Genomic DNA, 18,977 nt, shown 5'->3' with positions numbered 1-18,977 from the left:
ACTCAGGCAACTCTGCTTTGAGTTCTTCTCAGGGGATTCACATGTGGGACCAAGATGAGAACCACTGCCCTGGTCATCTCCTTTTTAAAACAATTTTATTGGAGTATGTTGATTTAACAATGTGGTGCTAGTTTTAGGTGTACAGCGGTGTGAATTGGATACATATCTATCCATTCTTTTTTTTCCCATATAGGTTATTACAAACCATTGAGTAGATTTCCCTGTGCTATATAATAGGTCCTCGTTAATTATCTATTTTATACCATAGTTTGTATGTTTTTCCTATCCTCCCAATTCCTCCCTCCCCCCCAACAGTTTCCCTTATGGTAACTGTAAGATTGCTTTTGAAATCCGTGACTATGTTTCTGTGTTGTAAAGTTTTTTATATCATTTTTATCAGATTCCACATATAAGTGATATCATATTATGTTTGTCTTTCTCTTTCTGACCTACTTCACTTAGTGTGATAACTCTAGGTCCATCCATGTTGCTGCAAGTGGCATTATTTCATCTTTTTTATGGTTAAGTAATATTCCATTGTATATATGTACCACCTCTTCTTTTTTCATTCATCTGTTGCTGGACATTTAAGTTGCTTCCATGTCTTGGTTATTGTAAACTGTGCTACAGTGGACATTATGTTTTTGTTTTGTTTTGTTTTGTTTTGTTGGATATATGCTTAGGAGTGGGATTGCAGGATCATATGGTTGCTCTCTATTTAGTTTTTTAAGGAATATCCATACTGTTTTCCATAGTGGTTGTACCAATTTATATTCCCACCAACAGTGTAGGGGTGTTCCCTTTTCTCCACACTCTCTCCAAAATTTATTGTTTCCAGGCTTTTTGATGATGGCCATTCTAACTGGTGCAAGGTGATACAGTCATTGTAGTTTTGATTTGCATTTCTGTAATTATTAGTTATGTTGAGAATTTTTTCATTTTTTTTATTTTTGGTCATCTGTCTGTCTTTTCCTTTGCTTCTCCAAATGTGGTCCTTGGATCAGCAGCATCAGCTTCTTCTGGGGACTGGAATGCACAATCTTAGCTCTACCTCAGATCTACTGAATCAGAATATGCATTTTAACAAGATTCCCACATAGTTCTTATTGTCCCTCTGGACAATCTAGTAACAATGTTTTCCAGAGGAAGAACAAAAAAGAAGGGGAGAAAGGCAATTATATTTTTTGTCTTAACGCGATAGATTTAAAGTGAAAACAACTCCTTGGGAGTTCCCGTCATGGCATGGTGGTTAACAAATCCGACTAGGAACCATGAGGTTGCAGGTTCGGTCCCTGCCCTTGCTCAGTGGGTTAACGATCTGGCATTGCCGTGAGCTGTGGTGTAGGTTGCAGACGCGGCTCGGATCCCGCGTTGCTGTGGCTCTGGCGTAGGCCGGGGGCTACAGCTCCGATTTGACCCCTAGCCTGGGAACCTCCATATGCTGCGGGAGCGGCCCAAGAAATAGCAAAAAGACAAAAAAAAAAAAAAAAGTGAAAACAACTCCTGTATTATTACACACTGGTGTGTTTTTAAAAATGGTACTTAAATACTTAAAAGAAAAATTTTAAAGTCTGCCATTTGCAGGCAAATGTGTAGTCAAGACAATAGTCAAAGATAAATGACAAAGATGGGGCTTTGTTTGGCTGAGTGATGCTCTTGAAGGTATCTCACATAAAGGACACAGATACAAAGAACTATGTTGTAATCTTTTTTTTTTGTAAAGGCCTGTATCTGTTGAGGAGACATTATTTTTTCAAGGAGGAATTTAAAATGAGAGAGGTTGAATATAAAAGGGTGATTGAAAACAATAAATGAAGGCTTTGCTGCTTGTAGAAACACAAATACAGACAGAGGTGAACTGTATTTTCAAAGCAAAGGAAAATATTCAATCTGTTGGTGAGTGGAATTTACAGAGATCTTGATCAAATATGCATGCATATCTTGAGTTGAAGACTTGGGCACAGCTCATAGCCTTTTATACTGAGTGCTGGCTCTTTGAAAGAGCAGACAAGAGAGGTTGGTGGCCACTGAGAACGAGTGCACACAAAAAATAAACACCCAGATATGGGGAGGTCTAGGCTGGCTTTTTTGGAGTTTTCATTTTTGCGTGTCTCTACACAGAGGACGGCAGGCTGATGGAATCTCCCAAGGTAAGCTCCTTGCCTATGGAGCAGAAGTGGAGGTGACACCAGACTTCTCTGCCTTCTCTGTGATACCTGGGCATCTGTGAGTTCTTAAGGACCTCAGTGAACAGTATTCCTTTTTTGCTTGAAGCCCAGAATTGATCTTGCTACTTTTTAGTGACTCTCAAAACACTAGGATGGCATTTTATCTACTCTCTTCCCTCCTCCCTTTCTTTCTTCTTACCTCACTTGTCACTTCCTTGTTTTCTGACTTCTTTAAACTATGAAGAGTCTTCTTTTGGAAAGCGTCATCAGGATGTTTCCTTATTACATCATTCCAGATTCCCATCAATCCTTCGGTGAATATTTTAGGATAATTTTTTTCTGTAGGAGACTTCTGTCAACTGATCTGACAACAAAAGAGATGTTTTCAAGGTTCTGTCTGATGATTCTGGTGTTATCATAACTGTGTTAAGATCCAGCATCCCAATGTTTTATTATGTCTTAGCGCTGTAACATGAAGGTTCAGTTTGGTTTCACAGAAACTCCCTCACTCGAATGTCCTTGGATAAGGGTCAAGGGCCATTTGTTCACAGAATACCAGGGTCTTAGGTTATTCAACTCCTCAAACTGGTCTGGATATACTAAAACTAATCCACATCTCGGTTCCTGCCCTGGAGATTTCCTGCTCATGCAGCTTGTCTGAGAACTGTCCACTTTGTCTGGAACTTGATCTGTTGAGTTCTTTGAGGTCCTGGTTAAAGCTGAACTTTTCCATTGAGGATGTGTACCTGCTCCTACCTATTACTTGGGGCATCGCTACTTATGGTCACATTATCTCTTGAGGTTTCTTGGACCACAGAGGCTGTTGTGACACTGTGGGGTCTTGGCTGGATGTGGTGCGTAGCATGGGGTCACTTCTGTTGGCCTGTATTGACACATGCTTATCTCCCAAGCTGCTGACCCTTAGCCCAAGCTCCCACATCTGTTCACTAAGGATAAACAGTGATCTGGAGTCATGGAGTGGTGAGTCGTTTCCAAGCAGAAGGCAGCAAGTGGCCTGTCAGTGTTGATTAGTAACAATATTTGGATTTAGGATCTGTTCCTGGTTTTAGTGGAGGCTTGGAAGTGGGATTGGGTTTTAGTGGTTAAGACGGGTCATGGAGCTAGAATGTGTCTGTAAGAGAGGCCCACTCTGAACAGGTTTGCTAGCATCAAGGTACCAAAGTGCTTCACCAACCTGCCCTATTGCACCGAGCACCACAAGCACATGCATGCATATACACATACACACACAGACACACCAGTGCTTGTTACAGACAAAGCTCTCCCATGAGATGCAGCTGTAGGAGGACAGAGATGCTGTGGCCTGTGGTCTCCTGACCCCTTTCCACACACATCCTTCCACTGCCGCTCTTGTGCTGAGTTCTCCGCCAGTTGTTCTGTGAGCATAAATGAGTCATGTGCATCCTTCCAGCTTTGGAACACCTATGCTGATGAGCATGCCATTCCTATGGAGTTCCCACCTCCCTGGCACAAGGCTTCAGGGCTTTTCCTTGGAGCCCGGGGAAGCTGGAAAAGGAAAAGTTCAGTGTTCTTCATGGTCTGTTGTAAACATACAGGGCTCCTCCTTTCACTCTGCTTCTGAGTTCTTCTGAGAATTCCCCTCTCTCCCAAGCCAGGCCAGAGATGCAATGTTTTATCCATAAGGGCTTTTCCAAGAGGGTGCTTTTTCAGTATATCCAATCTTCTAAATTGTCAGGAGCCTAGAATCCTCAAGTGTAGGTGTGTAATACAAACACACAGAGAGACACATACACACATTTGTGAATTATACATACATACACATATAACCATGACTCTCTAACCCACTGTAACCTGGCCTCTATACTGCTTATCCTTTAAACTTGGCTGTTCTGAGGTTTTGTTCCATTTTTCCCCTACTCTTGTCTATGTACCATGTCAAACTATTGCCTGGCCAGCTGCTGCTGCAGGCTGCAGGTGGGCCACTGCCTGCTTCTGTTGATGAAGTTTTATCAGAAACACAGCCACACCCAGTGGCTTCTGTGTTGACGGGGGTTGCTCTAATGGCAGAGTGCAATGGAGGTCTGGTCCATGGAAGTCTGACATGTTTACTATCAGCCCCTTTATAGAGGAGATGGTCAACCCCTATGCTTGTCTACCAACACCTGTGACCCTGTCACCCTTCTGTGCAGGACTGAAAGGGCTCCGGTGTGCCTTGTTTCATTCTCTATCTAATGTTTTGGTATCTACTATTACTGAAATTCCACGGTATTTTCAGGAGGGCACATGTCCCAGTTACTGTGCAAATACATTGAGCATCTGGAGGGGAATTATGCCTTGGGCTGTCTTGTGTTGAGTGGGTGTGTATGAACAGGGAGTGGTGATACCCCACAGGTCCCTAAGAAGGACCCATGAAGAAAAAGAGGTTTTCTGATTATGGATAATAAAACTGCTGACCTACCTGGGACTGTCATATCACCAACATCAAGAAGTAAGGAAACAAAACTGCAGTGTTGTAAATCCCATCCTGGGAGTGTGTAAATGTGGCTGCCTCTTGGCCAGGCTTGGAGACCCCAGTGGAGACCACCTCTCATCAGATGCATGAGCAGTTGTGAAGTCAGCTGTGGCCAGGCTACCAGGGCCACTTGGTGAGGAGGAGAGTGCCCCTGCTTCTCCGAAGGGACCATAGAGCAAGGACCCCTGGCTGTGCATTGCCACCTTCAGGATGGAGGGCCAGGGCTGGAGAACTTAGGAGGCCATGCTTCCCTTTTACCCACTGTGCCCCCAAATCCAGGGATCTGTTTGGAGAGCTTGGTGTCAGGAGGACTTAATCCAATCACTTGCAGGATGGATTACCACGGATGTGACGGGGCTCTCCCTACCTCCAGACCCCTCTCAAGTTCTTAGAGGACCTGGGTTTGAATCAATTATTAGACATCTAGGGAAAGTTAGAGCCCAATTCTGAGTCACACTGGAAGTGAGGGGTTTGGAAATCATATTTCTAGAGGGTTCTGAAAAGTAATGAGGCTGTTCCTCAAGATTGTGCTGGCAGTGAGCAAGATGCATTGCACTCACTCATTTACCCATAGTCTACCAGATGAGGCTTGCACAGCTCCCTCCTGAGCCCAGGGAAGGCATCTCATTTACCCATGTCTGAGGTCCTCCCATACCTTGAGCCTCCAGACCTGGGGTCATGCACAGCACTGACCCAGCAAGTGGTTTCCTCTGAGTTGCCTCTCCTGGTGCAGACTCATGTTGGGGTGGGGCTGATGGTGAACTCCACCCAGCACATGTATTCTCTTCCACCTTCCTTCCCACATGCATGCTCAGGGCACCATCCACCTGCTGGTCACAAGGTCCGGCCACTCTCCTCAAGGCCCCTGCTTCTCACAGATTCCATCCAAATAGCAACCAAACCCTGTCCTCTTAGCCATTCATTCAGGGTCACTTCATTTCTCACCTGTGTCATCTCTCAAGTGGCCTCATTGGTCTCTTGCCCTAGGCCCTACCATTCTCTGTGCGTCCTTATCTCATCAGGTCCAGGTCAGGTCATCTCCTATCTCGCCATGAATTCTTTTCTTTCCAGGATGCAGTACCTGTTTCCTGTTCTGCCCTGGTTGAAACTCAAAACCTCCTTTCCAGGCTCACACTTGCTCCCTGCTTCTCAGGCCACCCAAATGCTTTGTTCACAAGCTGGTTCTCCTGGTGGTGAGCCCTTGTCTTTTGTCTCTCTGTGCCTGGCTGTATCCACTGCACCCTCACGTGACTGTCCCACACTGAGCTCAGATGCCTGGTAGCTCTGTCGCTCTGAGCCTCATTGATTTGGTCCCCTTTGGACCTCACAGAGCTAGAGTGTAAGTTCCACTTGGGTGGGACTCTTAGTTCCACTTGTGAGTAAATTCTCTTGGCACAGAGCAGTCATATAGTTGGCGATTTTAGTGAATTTGCAGAATTCACTGCAGTTCCTGACAACTTTTCCTACCAGTAAGGTTTCTCTCTGTTCAAATTAAATCCATCTGCTCCAAAGCAAGCATGTTGCCTTGTCTGGCTTTTTGATGGAGCTGGCAAACCAATTAGACTCCCTTTGCCATAAAGAAAAGCAACTTTCTTTTTCTCTGGATTCAAAGGAGTCGTGAGTCCTTGCTGACAATTTTCTCATCTAGTCTGAGTCATTTTGATTTCTTGAATATTTCTGCAAAACCTTTTTTCTCTTTTCAAAGATTAGCCTGGAAAGGCCCCCATTAGGTAAGCAGTGTCTGAGGTTTAAAAAACAGCCCAAAGTTTGGGCTTTTTGCTTCCAAAACCTGCAATGTTTTTGAAAGCACCTTGGAAAGGATGCCTGGTGCTCAAGTGGGTTCATGGTGTGCTGTGGTCTGGGAGAGTCTGTGAACCTGAACGCCTGTGGTTTTGGATCTGTGTCTAATGGTCATCTTCAGGGAGGGACATGGCTTCCTCTTCCCTCCACAGGAAAGCTCTCCGTGGGCAAATGTTTCCATTTCAGATTCATTTTCTCAGTGCTGACTTGGGAAGTATCCGCTGAGGAAGGGTTGTCCTCAGAAATGCTGAGACTGGGGAGTTCCTGTTGTGGCTCAGTAGTTAACCTGACTAGTATGCATGAGGATGTGGGTTCAAGCCCCAGCCTTACTCAGTATGCTAAGGATCCGGTGTTGCCATGAGTTGTGGTGTAGGTTGCAGACACGGCTGGAATCTGGTGTGGGTGTGGCTGTGGTATAGGCTGGCACCCATAGCTCCAACTCAATCCCTAGCCTGGGAATTTCCACAAGCCACATAAGTGGCCCTAAAAAGCAAACAAGAAAGGAAGAAAGAAAGAAAGTAAGGGAGAAAGAAAGGGAGAAATTCTGAGACTGGGAAAGAAAGGGCAGCATTTCGTCTTATTTCTCTACCTTGCCACCCCCCCTGCCTGTGCCCACTAACGGGAGGATGGGAGGGGAAGGGGCATAGTGGAGGGGTGAGGAAGACCCCTCCCTACCCTGGAACAAAGCGACCCTTGAAACACAACACCCAGGACATGAGGTGCCCTGAGAGGGGGGCCCTGAGCTTCTCTCTTTCACAGAGCATCTCAGGGGGCCTTGGGATGGGAACAGTCCAAGGCCACTTGCACAGTGTTCCTGTGGGGATGTTCAGGAGGGCCAGGATGACCATGACTCTTAAGTGGTCTCCTCCCTAGGTGTTCCCCCAGATACCCATCTTTATTACTGAAACCTGAATTACGTTCTAGATCAGAAGCGCAACCAAGACCTGTCTCTGCTTCTTACCCTTCAACCTCCCCAGGAGGCCCAGACCCAACCCCACACTCCGGTGCTCCAGGACCTGCCTGGTGCCTCCCTCTGTGCCCCATTTCTGTCCTCAGCCTCGCACAGACGTAGTGCTCTGAGACCCTCAGAGTCCACAGCTCCTGTTTCTCCCATCCCTGCCACCTTCCTGTTGCTTCTATCTGGCTTGTCCTTCCTCCATTTTCCCTCACTGGACTAAATGCTGCAGCCTTTTAGGCTCAATGAATGGGTCTCCTATTCCAGGAAAGCTCTCCGCCCTCTCATTGCCTCAGTGGCTGCTAGACGTATTTGTTCACTTATAAGCATTTACTGAGTGCCTAATGTATGCTGGGTATTACTGCAGGGACGAAGATTCAGGCCTCACCCCTGAGGAGCATACAGGAGGGATATCCAAGTGTCCTGGTCCAAGGCTATGGATGGCAAAAAAGAGAAAGTCAGAGGACCATCCCTTGTATGTGGTCAGCATTCAATCACTATGTGATGAATTTTGTTTGAAAGTTAAAAATGAAACATGAGCTTTCAAAGTCACTGGAATATGCCACCACTCAGAGAGCAAAGGATGATAGTCCTTCTTATGGTGAACATGGCTGCTGGTATGGTGTATATTTATTAACAGAAAGTGCTGACACACGTGCACCCGCATGTTCATTGCAGCACTATTCACAATAGCCAAGACATGGAAACAATCCAAATGTCCATCGACAGATGATTGGATTCGGAAGATGTGGTATATATACACAATGGAATACTACTCAGCCATAAAAAGGAATGACATAATGCCATTTGCAGCAACATGGATGGAACTAGAGAATCTCATACTGAGTGAAATGAGCCAGAAAGACAAAGACAAATACCATACGATATCACTTATAACTGGAATCTAATATCCAGCACAAATGAACATCTCCTTAGAAAAGAAAATCATGGACTTGGAGAAGAGACTTGTGGTTGCCTGATGGGAGGGGGAGGGAGTGGGAGGGAGTGGGAGGGATCGGGAGCTTGGGCTTATCAGACACAACTTAGAATAGATTTACAAGGAGATCCTGCTGAATAGCATTGATAACTTTGTCTAGATACTCATACTGCAACAGAAGAAAGGGTGGGGGAAAAAATGTAATTGTAATGTATACATGTAAGGATAACCTGACCCCCTTGCTGTACAGTGGGAAAATAAAAAAAAAAAAAAAAAAAAAGAAAGTGCTGTTTTACCAGCATTCCAGGGTCTAATGGAAACAAAAATGGAATTTTACTCCTCTATGAATGTTTCACCATGCCCTACAGGAAGCCTATCACTCTGGGCTCAGAAGAAACATTGAAAGTTTGGAGTTTATGTTTAATGTTGCCCTAATGGTATACCACAGTTCCAACTGTTCCTTGCTACAGTGCCACATTTGCTATGGAAATTGTGATATTATTAAAATATGATATTATTAGCAAATGAAGATCAACAATAAATCCAGAAAAATAAACCTGCAATATTGATATCAAGCAATCTCAGAATGTGGTTATTTTGCTTTTGTTGGAAAGTGGTTGAAAAAAGTCTTCACTTGGGAGTTCCCTGCATGGCTCAGTGGTTAACGAACCTGACTAGGATCCATGAGGATGTGAGTTGGATCCTTGGCCTCGCTCAGTGGGTTAAGGATCTGGCGTGGCTGTGGTATAGGCCAGCAGCTGTAGCTCTGATTTGACTCCTAGCCTGGGAAATTTCATATGCCACGGGTGCAGCCCTAAAAAAGCAAAAGGCAAAAAAAGTCTTACACTTAGTGGAAAGGTAAAATGCTTTTGGATATTTGCTGGCTGCATGAGGTAATTCATTTCTGATAATAAAAAGGAGCATGACCCTAATGCAAACATCTATCCTGCCGGTAGACTGGGCAATTGTGAAAGGCACCAAGGCAAATGATTTACTGACCGCCTGATCATGAGGGGACATGCCCAAGCTGTTGGAGTTCTCTTCATCCCATGGAAACTGATGGACAAAAGTGACCACTCTCAGGGTGGAGGTGTTACCAGGGAGAACAATTAGTCCAGCAGGCTAGTGATCTCATACTAAGTGAACTAAGTCAGAAAAAGACAAATACCATATGATATCACTTGTATGTGGAATCTAATATATGGCACAAATGAACCTATCTGTATAAAAGAAACAATCTCATGGACATAGAGAACAGACTTGTGTTTGCTAAGTGGGCGGGGGAGTGAGTGGGATGGACTGGGAGTTTGGGTTTAGATCTACTACAAACTATTGCGTTTGGAGTGGATAAGCAATGAGGTCCTGCCTTATAGCATAGGGAACTATATCCAATCACTTGTGATAGAACATGATGGCAGATAATATGAGCAAAAGAGTATATAACTGGGTCACTTTGCTGAACAGAAGAAATTGATGGAACATTGTGAATCGACTATAATAAGGTTTTTATTTTTATTTTTTAATTTTTTTTTTGTCTTTTTGCCTTTTCTAGGCTGCTTCCACGGCACATGGAGGTTCCTAGGCCAGGGGTCTAATCGGAGTTGTAGCTGCTGGCCTACACCAGAGCCACAGCAATGCCAGATCTGAGCCACATCTGCGACCCACACCACAGCTCACGGTAACGCCGGATCCTTAATCCACTGAGTAAGGCCAGGGATTGAAACCGCAACCTCATGGTTCCTAGTTGGATTCATTAACCACTGAGCCATGACGGGAACTCCTGTTTTTTTTTTTTTTTTTTTTTTTTTTTAATTGCTCTTGGGAGATGCAACAGATCCTTACTCCTGGACCAAAGAGTAAATACATGGCATACACACCCCTGACCCCTGCCCTGGCCAGCTCAATACAGAGCATCATCCCCCAGCAGGAGTATTTCCCAAGGTGAGGTCATGTGACCCACTTAGAGCCAATCAGAGCTAGAACTGATACACTGACCCTGGAAAAAAGCACCTCTGTCTGTCTTATTGTGTGCTTACTGGTTGATCATTTTCATAGCCTCATGGAAAAGGTCCCATGTCGTTAGTTGGAGCCAACAAGGACAATGAACAAAAAGGAAAGAGCCAAGTAGAGATGACAGATGGCAGAGAAAGAGGTGCTTATGGAACTGGGACCTCAGTTACTGTCCTGGAGATTCTGAGTCATGTGGATCTTCTTTCATTTCTGTGAGCCATTCAGCACCTTTCCTGCCTATGGGAGCCAATACTTTGAGCCTTTCGTGCTTGCTAACCCAATTTTACTAATATACCATGTTTTGGCAACTTTTTCCATGTGGAATTGCTATGCCTCAAAAGACATAATTGACTGCAAGATCCCTATTTCTCTCCCATAAGGAAGCACATAATGGCTGCATCATATTTGGATTGCCCTTTGCTAATATCGCCAGAGAAACAGAGAAGGATTGTGTCAGCTCAGTGGATAATTTACTTTTCCAGAAAAAGTTAAAATGGATGAAAAGTGTATAAGGCGCACATCTTCAGGCTTGAGAGCCCCTGTTGCTGATTGCGTCTCAGCTGCTATATCTCCCATCCTACATGTTCTTCCGCCATGTGACCCTGACACTTTATCCATCTAGATGTGCTGTCTGTGCTCCCTTCCTTTGGACCTGGGCAAATTTGTGTCTCATTGGCAATGAGTAGGAAGTAGCAAAAGGAAGGCTGTGTGGCTTTGGAGGCTAGGTAATAAAACACCTTCCAGCTTTTTAGCTGAGACATTTTTCCTTCTGAGCACTGAGCTGCCACAGGGGAAATTTGAGTACTCTGAGGACACCATGCTGTGAAGAAGGTCAGACCAGTGGATACAGGCCATACGTGGATGCTCCAGTTGATAAAACCTATATCCCAGGAGAAAGTTAGCATTAATTGCCAGACACATGGATGAAAATACTTCCTGATGATTCCAGACCCCATCCATCAAGTCACCCCCAGCATATTATTTCTGGGAGGCCCACAAAAGACCTCTCCCATGTACCCATGAAGCAGATGAAGCAGTCTGTCTGTTGTCTCGGTTGTTGTCAATGGTCCATCAGCATCACTGTCTTTCTTCTGGTTTGTGATGCTTCCTGGAGACACTCCTTCCCTATTTTGCCCATTCCAAAACTCTCCTTTCTAGGTCCCTGTCGAAGAACTGATTCCAAAGCTTTCAGTACCTTCCAAGGTTTGTAAAGACTCAGTTGTGTGGGTACAGGAAGAGCACTGCATCTCCAGATTCTAGCCATACTTTGTCACTTGGGCTCCAAAGCATCTCGGAGTGTTTGTTACAAAGCTACTCCTTAGCTGTTTCATGTTGGTCCTGGAATAGCCATCTTTCTTCAATAACACTTTGATAGTGCTTATTACATAGCAGGCACTATTCTGAGCACTTCAAGAATGGTAACTTACTTAACCCTCACAATAGCCTCATGAATTTTATTGATGTGTTGTTTTATGACAACGATGAGTCACAGCAAGGTTAAGGATCCTAGCTAGAAAGTGCTAGAGTCAGGGTTCAGATTTAAGAAGTCTGCTTACAAGTCCATGCCTTTTTTTTCTTTTCTTTTTAGGGCTACATCTGTGGCATATGGAAGTTCCCAGGCCAGGGGTCGAATCAGAGCTGCAGCTTAGGCATACACCGCAGCCACAGCAACACTATATCTGAACAGCCTCTTTGACTTACCCTGAAGCTTGTGGATCCTTAACCCACTGAATGAGTCCAGGGATCAAACCCTGAAGACTATGAAGACTATGTCATGTCCTTAACCCACTGAGCCACAATGGGAACTTCAAAAACCCATGCTTTTAACTGCTGTCTTTGATGGCCACCCATCACCTCCATCTCCCCAGCCCCCGCCAATTATCATGCTGGTGTGTGTGTGTGTGTGTGTGTGTGTACCCGCTTGTCCACCCATGGCTTTTTCTGCTGCCTGCTATTGGAAGCCACTTATGGCTTGTCCACACCTATGAATAAGGGGTAAGAACACCCAATGTTTATTAGAAGAGATGAACAAGCCCCAACACGGCCACCCCTAAAGTCACCAGTGTTTTTAAGAGCTTTCCGGGTCCTTTGATGGAAACCATCAGGCCAGACTAATGATGCTGTGGTTTGCCATTCATTCTTACTGTGTTAAATGAAGATAAAGGGGCTCTCTTTATGTGTCCAGTTGGGCTTAACAAATTAACCAGGCTGCCGAAAGGGGCCATGTGAACAGAATATTTGTCCTTATAATGTTCATTAGGAGGGAACATTATAAAATGTTAACTCCTTTTTTTTTTTCTCCTGTATTTCCTTTCCTGGGGCACAGTAAAATCTGCAGAGCTAGAATATCATCTCTAATCTTATTTCCAATGGGCCTTTCCCTAACTTCTCCTTTTATGATCTTTTCACAGCTGTTATATTGAATCAGTATCATTATGTGTTTAAAAAAAATATTATGCTCTGTGTCTCAGAGCTAATTGTCCAGAACTAAATATTCTGGCCCCTTTTTGGGAGATGACAAGCTGTTAGAGATCTGGAGAGGGTGGCGGGATTGCTCATTTGCTTCTTGTGCCTTCTTGGCAGCAACTGGTGAATGAAACGAAAGCTGAGAATCTCAGGTTTTTGCTGTAGGTTTTTGGTATGGCATCAGCATCTCCTGATGGCAGATTGCAAAAATGGCCCCCGGTTACTCTATTCCCTCATGGACCACTCTTTGCTACTTGACTTTGCCATTCTTCTCATCACCTGTACTCCACACCTTGCACCTAGGCCCAGATATATGATTTGTTTTGATTAATATGGTATTGGCAGAGGCTTGAAGGGAACTTGTACTTTGTGGTTTGCTTCTCTTGCTGCACATCTGGAATCTGGAGACCCTTATGATACCCAGCTTAAGCTAGCCTTTCACAGGACAGGAAGCCATGAGGAGAAGAAACAAAGTATCCCCAGTTGCCTGACAGCCTCTTAACTGCCAAGCATGTGAGTGAGGCCATCCTATATTATCCAGTCTCCAGCCGGCCATAGTCACACAAGAGAGCCCAACAGAGGTAACCTGAGCCCACCCAAACTAGAACTGCCCAACTGACCCATAGAATCATTCATAAAATAAATAAAATAGTTGTTTCAGGGCATTAAAATTTGGGATGGTTTCTTACACAGACAAAGCCAACTGATACATTTCTTTATTCTCAAAGCACATGGCAGCTTACCTGAAAGGGATGCACTTTATGCCAAGAAGTCTTTGAATCATGTGAAAAGCCATGTGCTACAGGACTTGGCTTCTAAGAAGTTAGCTCCTCTCCATTCAAGACCTATGTTTTTATCAGTGTCATCACTTAGGTACCTTTTGATATTGAATCAACATTTAGTACATGTCAGCTCTTCTCTTTCATCTTACACAATACGGATCAAGGCAGGTCAAGTGCCTCTGACTCAAGTAAACTCCCCCACTATTGAGTCAGTCTTTTATAAGATCAGACTATCAAAACTGAGGATAATTCCTATTTGGAAAACAATTTATTACACTCTACCATGTTCATGGTTGTGTGACAGGTTGAATTAAAATAATTTTCTCCCTACACCTCAAGCACATAATTTAGTTTGTTGGGTTTACCTGATTTAGATATAGTAGGTTGATACTCCTAAAATGGTCTTGTAACTCAAGGGTTTGTAAATAAGTAAATTATTGAGAAGAACCAAAATTGCATGGTTGATGAACCATATTTGGTTTTCAAAAGTGTATTACCCTAATTATCACCAAAAAAATAATATATTGAGATCTAATTACTATTTCCTCCTCAATTTAGGATTGTAAATATTTTTAAAACATGGGTGATGTTCTGGATATATGTTTCTGAGTAACAAATCACACCAAAATTTAGTGACTTGAAAACACAACAATCATTTTTAATCATCTTTCATAGTTATTGAGAGTCAGGAATTCATGGAAGAACTGGCTGGGTGGTTGTGGCTCAGGTGTCCAGTTATTGCAGATAGAAGATGGCCAAGAATAACAGCTGGTGGCTGTCACATGTCTCTCTCCCACTGTGTAGTCTCAGAGCTTCCCATGTGGTCTCTGCCTGGGCTATTTTGGGCTTCCTCACAGCAGGGATACTTCAGTACACCCAGGCTGTTTACATGGCAGCCTAGGACTCTAAGCCAGTGTCCCAGAAGAACACTGTCTGGCTTTTTATCACCTATGCTCAGAAGTCACATAACATTCCTTCTGTCATAGTCTCAAGCCCAACTCAGGGGGAGAGAGGCTATATGCCACATCTCAATGGGAGGAGTGTCATAGTTATAAGAAGAGTGGTGGGTGTGAGATATCATTGTGTCTGTCTTTGGAAATACATCTGCCATCAAAGGCAAAAATCTCTGACCTGATCTAAGATCTATTTTTTTGGTCTATATTTCCTTTAAAAGAATTGATACAGGGTAATCATTTGGGTTCTTTCTCCAACTACCTGCCTCTATCAATGTCCAGCTATAGCAAGTTAGTTACAAATCAAAGGAAAAGCCAAGAATCCAACATGACTGTCAGGGGCAAAGATGAAAAATTTGTCTAAAACCAAAGGGATCTAAGATGTTCACTGAGTAGCTCTGACCTATTTAAGAGACAACGAAATTCAAAAATCTGGGAGAATACTAGGGTAAGAAAAAACCAACAACCAAAAAAACCATCCATCTATCAGAATAGCCTTGAATTCTGCTCCCACAAGGAAGAAGGAAGCTGGGAGGGTCACGCAGACCAAACCACCTTGTACGCATCATTATCTCATATTCTTTCAGATGTTTGGTATAGAACTGATATCATGTCTATAAAAACTTCTAGAAACCCTGGGATTTACAGACACTAGGGAAATGTCGTTCGACTAACGCAAAAGCTAAATACAAAAGAAAAATAAAAGAAAGGGGTTGTTGCTCTCAGTTTAAATGCTTTCATTTGCACATTCCCACAAGATGGGACATGAAGACAATGAAACAGAAGTAGGCTGTCAGGTCATGTCCTATCTTCTGACCCATTTATTCCCATCACAAGGTGTTCCTTCTTTAGGACTAGCAAGCAGATCTCACTAGCAACTTTACAAACGTGCTTCTGGACTTTGCAGCTGTCCTTCCAGTATCCCAGGTATACGAGGCTGTGGCAACTTTTTAAAAGATGCAGCTTATTTTGAGAAGTTTGTAAGCTTGAACATTATTTCCAGGTACATTTAAAAAATGTGGCTCCTTAAAGATGTATCCTAACCAATAGTTTATTGAGGACCTATTATGTACCCCTGACTGGGATAGACACCATGGCAGATTAATAAACAATAGTACAGATTGTTACATAGATATGGCCAGCCCCCTTAAGATGCTGATAGTAACTCAGTGTGCAGGTATTCCCTGTACTGACCATATTTTAAGCATAATAATCAATCATAAATCTTTTCAATATATAGACGTTATCTGAGCTGTGGTGGCTTGAAGTCCTCATCATATCAAAAACCAAAAATTTGTTCAAAGACTTTGCTCTTTTCCAAGGAGACTTTACTCTTTTCTTTAGGAAGGAGCGTATCTGAATAAACTTTACTTGCCTGACCTTCAGGCCCTTGATATCTTCTCATTGAGATTGTGTCCAAGTGGACTTTGCTTGGAATCCCCCTCAACATTTCCCCCCTTTCTGGCACTTTAAAATTTCTCTGCAAGCAGTCTAAATGCCCTATGGGGTTATAACACATTAAAAATCCTCTTTCATCATCTCACTTACTATCTGAAATTATATGGCATGGAAACAGTAGAAGATCCCTTCTTTACCATGATAGGCTAATTCTGATGATTAACTGAGAAACTGTTAAATTTTACATAAATGCTTCACTGTATTGTGAAATTGGTATTAACAGGTAGGGTTGGGGAGAATTCTAATAAGATTCATAGGTTTGGAGGAGAGCAGGCTAAGAGTGTCTCTCTTTCCAAAGCAGTTTCTAAACCCTGATCTTAACATTTGGTATCTGAATGACTCTTGGAAATTTTGAAATGAATCTTGCATTCTTTCCAGGAATTGATCCTGGAATGGAAATAGAAGACAGAAAGCCAATGTGTACAATGTCTCACTGTTGAAAACTATAGCATTTTTTTTGCATTTTATTATTTTTAATTGAAGTATAGTGGATTTACAATGTTGTGTTGCTTTCTACTCTATAGCAAAGTGATTCAGTTATACATATACACACATCCATTCTTTGCACATTTCTTTTCCATGTGGTTTATCATTGGATATTGAATATACTTCTTCGTGCTAAACAGTAGGATTTTGTTGAGTATCCCCTTCCTATATAATAGCTTACATCTGTTAACCCCCCCAAACTATAGTAATTTTTGTTGTTAAGTTGCATGAAAACAGGGATCAAACATATCATATCCCTTCTCAGAGTGATCTATTTTAAAGTGTGGGGCAGACAGCTGAAAGGAGGGACATGGGACATTTGGAGTTCAGTTGCTATTTTTCTTAAAGCTTCTCAGGTGGTTACTTCATGGGTGTTCATTGAGTGGACAGCACGAGCAAGGATTTAAACATCAAAGAGTAGCCAGGAAGAGGGTCTTAAAGTTTCCTACTGAGATTTTTATGACTTCTGTTTTTAGCTCTTGAATCTTAATTCTATCAGTCATAGCCCCTGTCCATCATTGGAGGAATACAACACAATGTTTCCAGGGAAGACTTTTCATGGTCACCTGTAGGAGATGCTTTTGGTGCCCCTCTCTCCCCCTTCAGCAACCTCCTGCCCCCATTCCAAGATATCCTGCTGGGAGGACTTGTGAGTCTCAATACATGCTAGGGAGTTAGCCCTCTGGGCACAGGTTGTACCAAGGACAGATGCCAGCTGGAGGATCAATACCCCAGCTCCCTCACACACCGGGGTGGGGGGGTGTCACTCTGTTTCATGCTGTGAGCTCATCAGTGGGACTGAGCTCCATTTGCCCCGAGTGGAAAACTATTCACTAACTCAGCTTGTGTTGTCTCCTTCCCTTCCCTGTCTCACTTCCCTGCTCTATTATAGGTGCTTTCTGGGGACATCACCCACATAAACTTACATATTCCTGCTGCTGGAGTCCAACTGAAGACACAACCTTTAGAAAAGAGGTGCTTAGTTCTGTGTGTTCATCACTCATTCACCATACATTTACTCTGAATCCACCACGTATGAGGCACAATGTATGGAGCTGGGGAGAGAGAGATGAGAGGCAAGTGCCTTTCTGTTTTTTAGAATTGACTTAAAACAAGAACATTTCTTTTTTTAAATTTTATATTTTTATTATTATAGTTGATTTACAATGTTCTGTCAATTTCTGCTGCACAGCAAAATGACCCAGCCATACATATACATACACTTTTTTTTTTCCATATTATTTTCCATTGTGTTCCATCACAAGTGATTGGATATAGTTCCCTGTACGATACAGCAGGACCTCATTGCTTATCCATTCCAAACCTAATGGTTTACATCTACACCCCAAACTCCCAGTCCATTCCATTCCTCTCCCTCATGCTTGGCTACCAAAAGTTTGTTCTCTATGTCTGTGAGTCTGTTTCAGTTCTGTAGATAGGTTCATCTATGCCATATTTTAGATTCCACATAAGTGATATCATATGGTATATGTATTTCTCTTTCAACTTAGTTCACTTAGAATGAGAATCTTGGGGAGTTCCCATTGTGGCTCAGTGGTTAATTAATCTGGCTAGGAACCATAAGGTTGTGGGTTCCATCCCTGGCCTCGCTCAGTGGGTTAAGGATCTGGCATTGCCATGAGCCATGGTGTAGGTCACAGACATGGCTCAGATCCCATGTTGCTGTGGCTCTGGTGTAGGCCAGCAGCTACAGCTCCAATTAGACTCCTAGCCCGGGAACCTCCATATGCCGCAGGTGTGGCCCTAGAAAAGATCAAAAAACAAACAAACAAAAAAAAGGAATGAGAATCTCTAGTTCCATCCATGTTGCTACAAATGACATTGATTTGTTCTTTTTATGGCCGAGTAGTATTCCATTATGTATAGGTACCATATATTCTTAATATATTCATCTGTCCATTGACATTTAGGTTGTTTCCATTGTCTTGGCTAAAAACAAAGATATCTCAAGAAAGGGATGTGACCTCTCTCAAGATCTCCACTCTAAGGATTCTGCCAGGAGCCTCCAAAACCATCCCATGTCCCTAAACAGATTGTGAATAGGAGGTCCAATATGACTTCTGTTTTTTCCTTACCACTCCTTCTCTTCTTTCTTTGTGTCTCTATATAGTTTGGGGTTCTTGATAATTTTTCTCTTTTTTGAACATGGGGATAACTTTGACAATTTTAATGGCAGTATAATATCCATATAGAGAAGTGCACCTGTGGCCTAAGAAGTCTTCCTCATGTACAACTCCCTCTCCTTTAAATGTTCATGTTAGTGAGGTTCATGCATAGTTTTGTATGTCATTGTGCATTGTTCATGCCCATCACTGTGTCGTATTCCTGTGTATGAATAACCATGATGGGTTTATCTGCTCTACTGTTGATGCGTAATTGAGTGGCTTCCATTGTGGTCCATTCTGGGTAGTGTTGCTCTGAGCATTCTGAGACATCTTTAGATGACT

The 18,977-nt window shown here is 43.1% G+C and overlaps 1 protein-coding gene across 1 annotated transcript in view; it reads left to right on the top strand.

The window, feature by feature from the left end:
• The window catches only part of LOC102160165 (uncharacterized), a 73,082-nt gene extending 65,034 nt beyond the window's left edge, over nucleotides 1-8,048 (top strand). Inside the window, exon 4 of the mRNA XM_085004525.1 lies at nucleotides 7,785-8,048. Within this exon, the coding sequence (XP_084860651.1) occupies nucleotides 7,785-7,936 (152 nt within the window). The 3' untranslated portion in view covers nucleotides 7,937-8,048. The remainder of the gene's footprint in view (nucleotides 1-7,784) is intronic.
• The last annotated feature ends 10,929 nt before the right edge of the window (nucleotides 8,049-18,977 follow it).

Source organism: Sus scrofa, chromosome 17 (genome assembly GCF_054392235.1).
Source record: "Sus scrofa isolate SSC_HxYL_T2T_F1_AM1 chromosome 17, Sscrofa_HxYL_maternal_Yorkshire_Landrace_v2.0, whole genome shotgun sequence".
NCBI classification, from domain to species: Eukaryota; Metazoa; Chordata; class Mammalia; order Artiodactyla; family Suidae; genus Sus; species Sus scrofa.
This window is presented reverse-complemented; position numbering and strand designations above follow the sequence as displayed.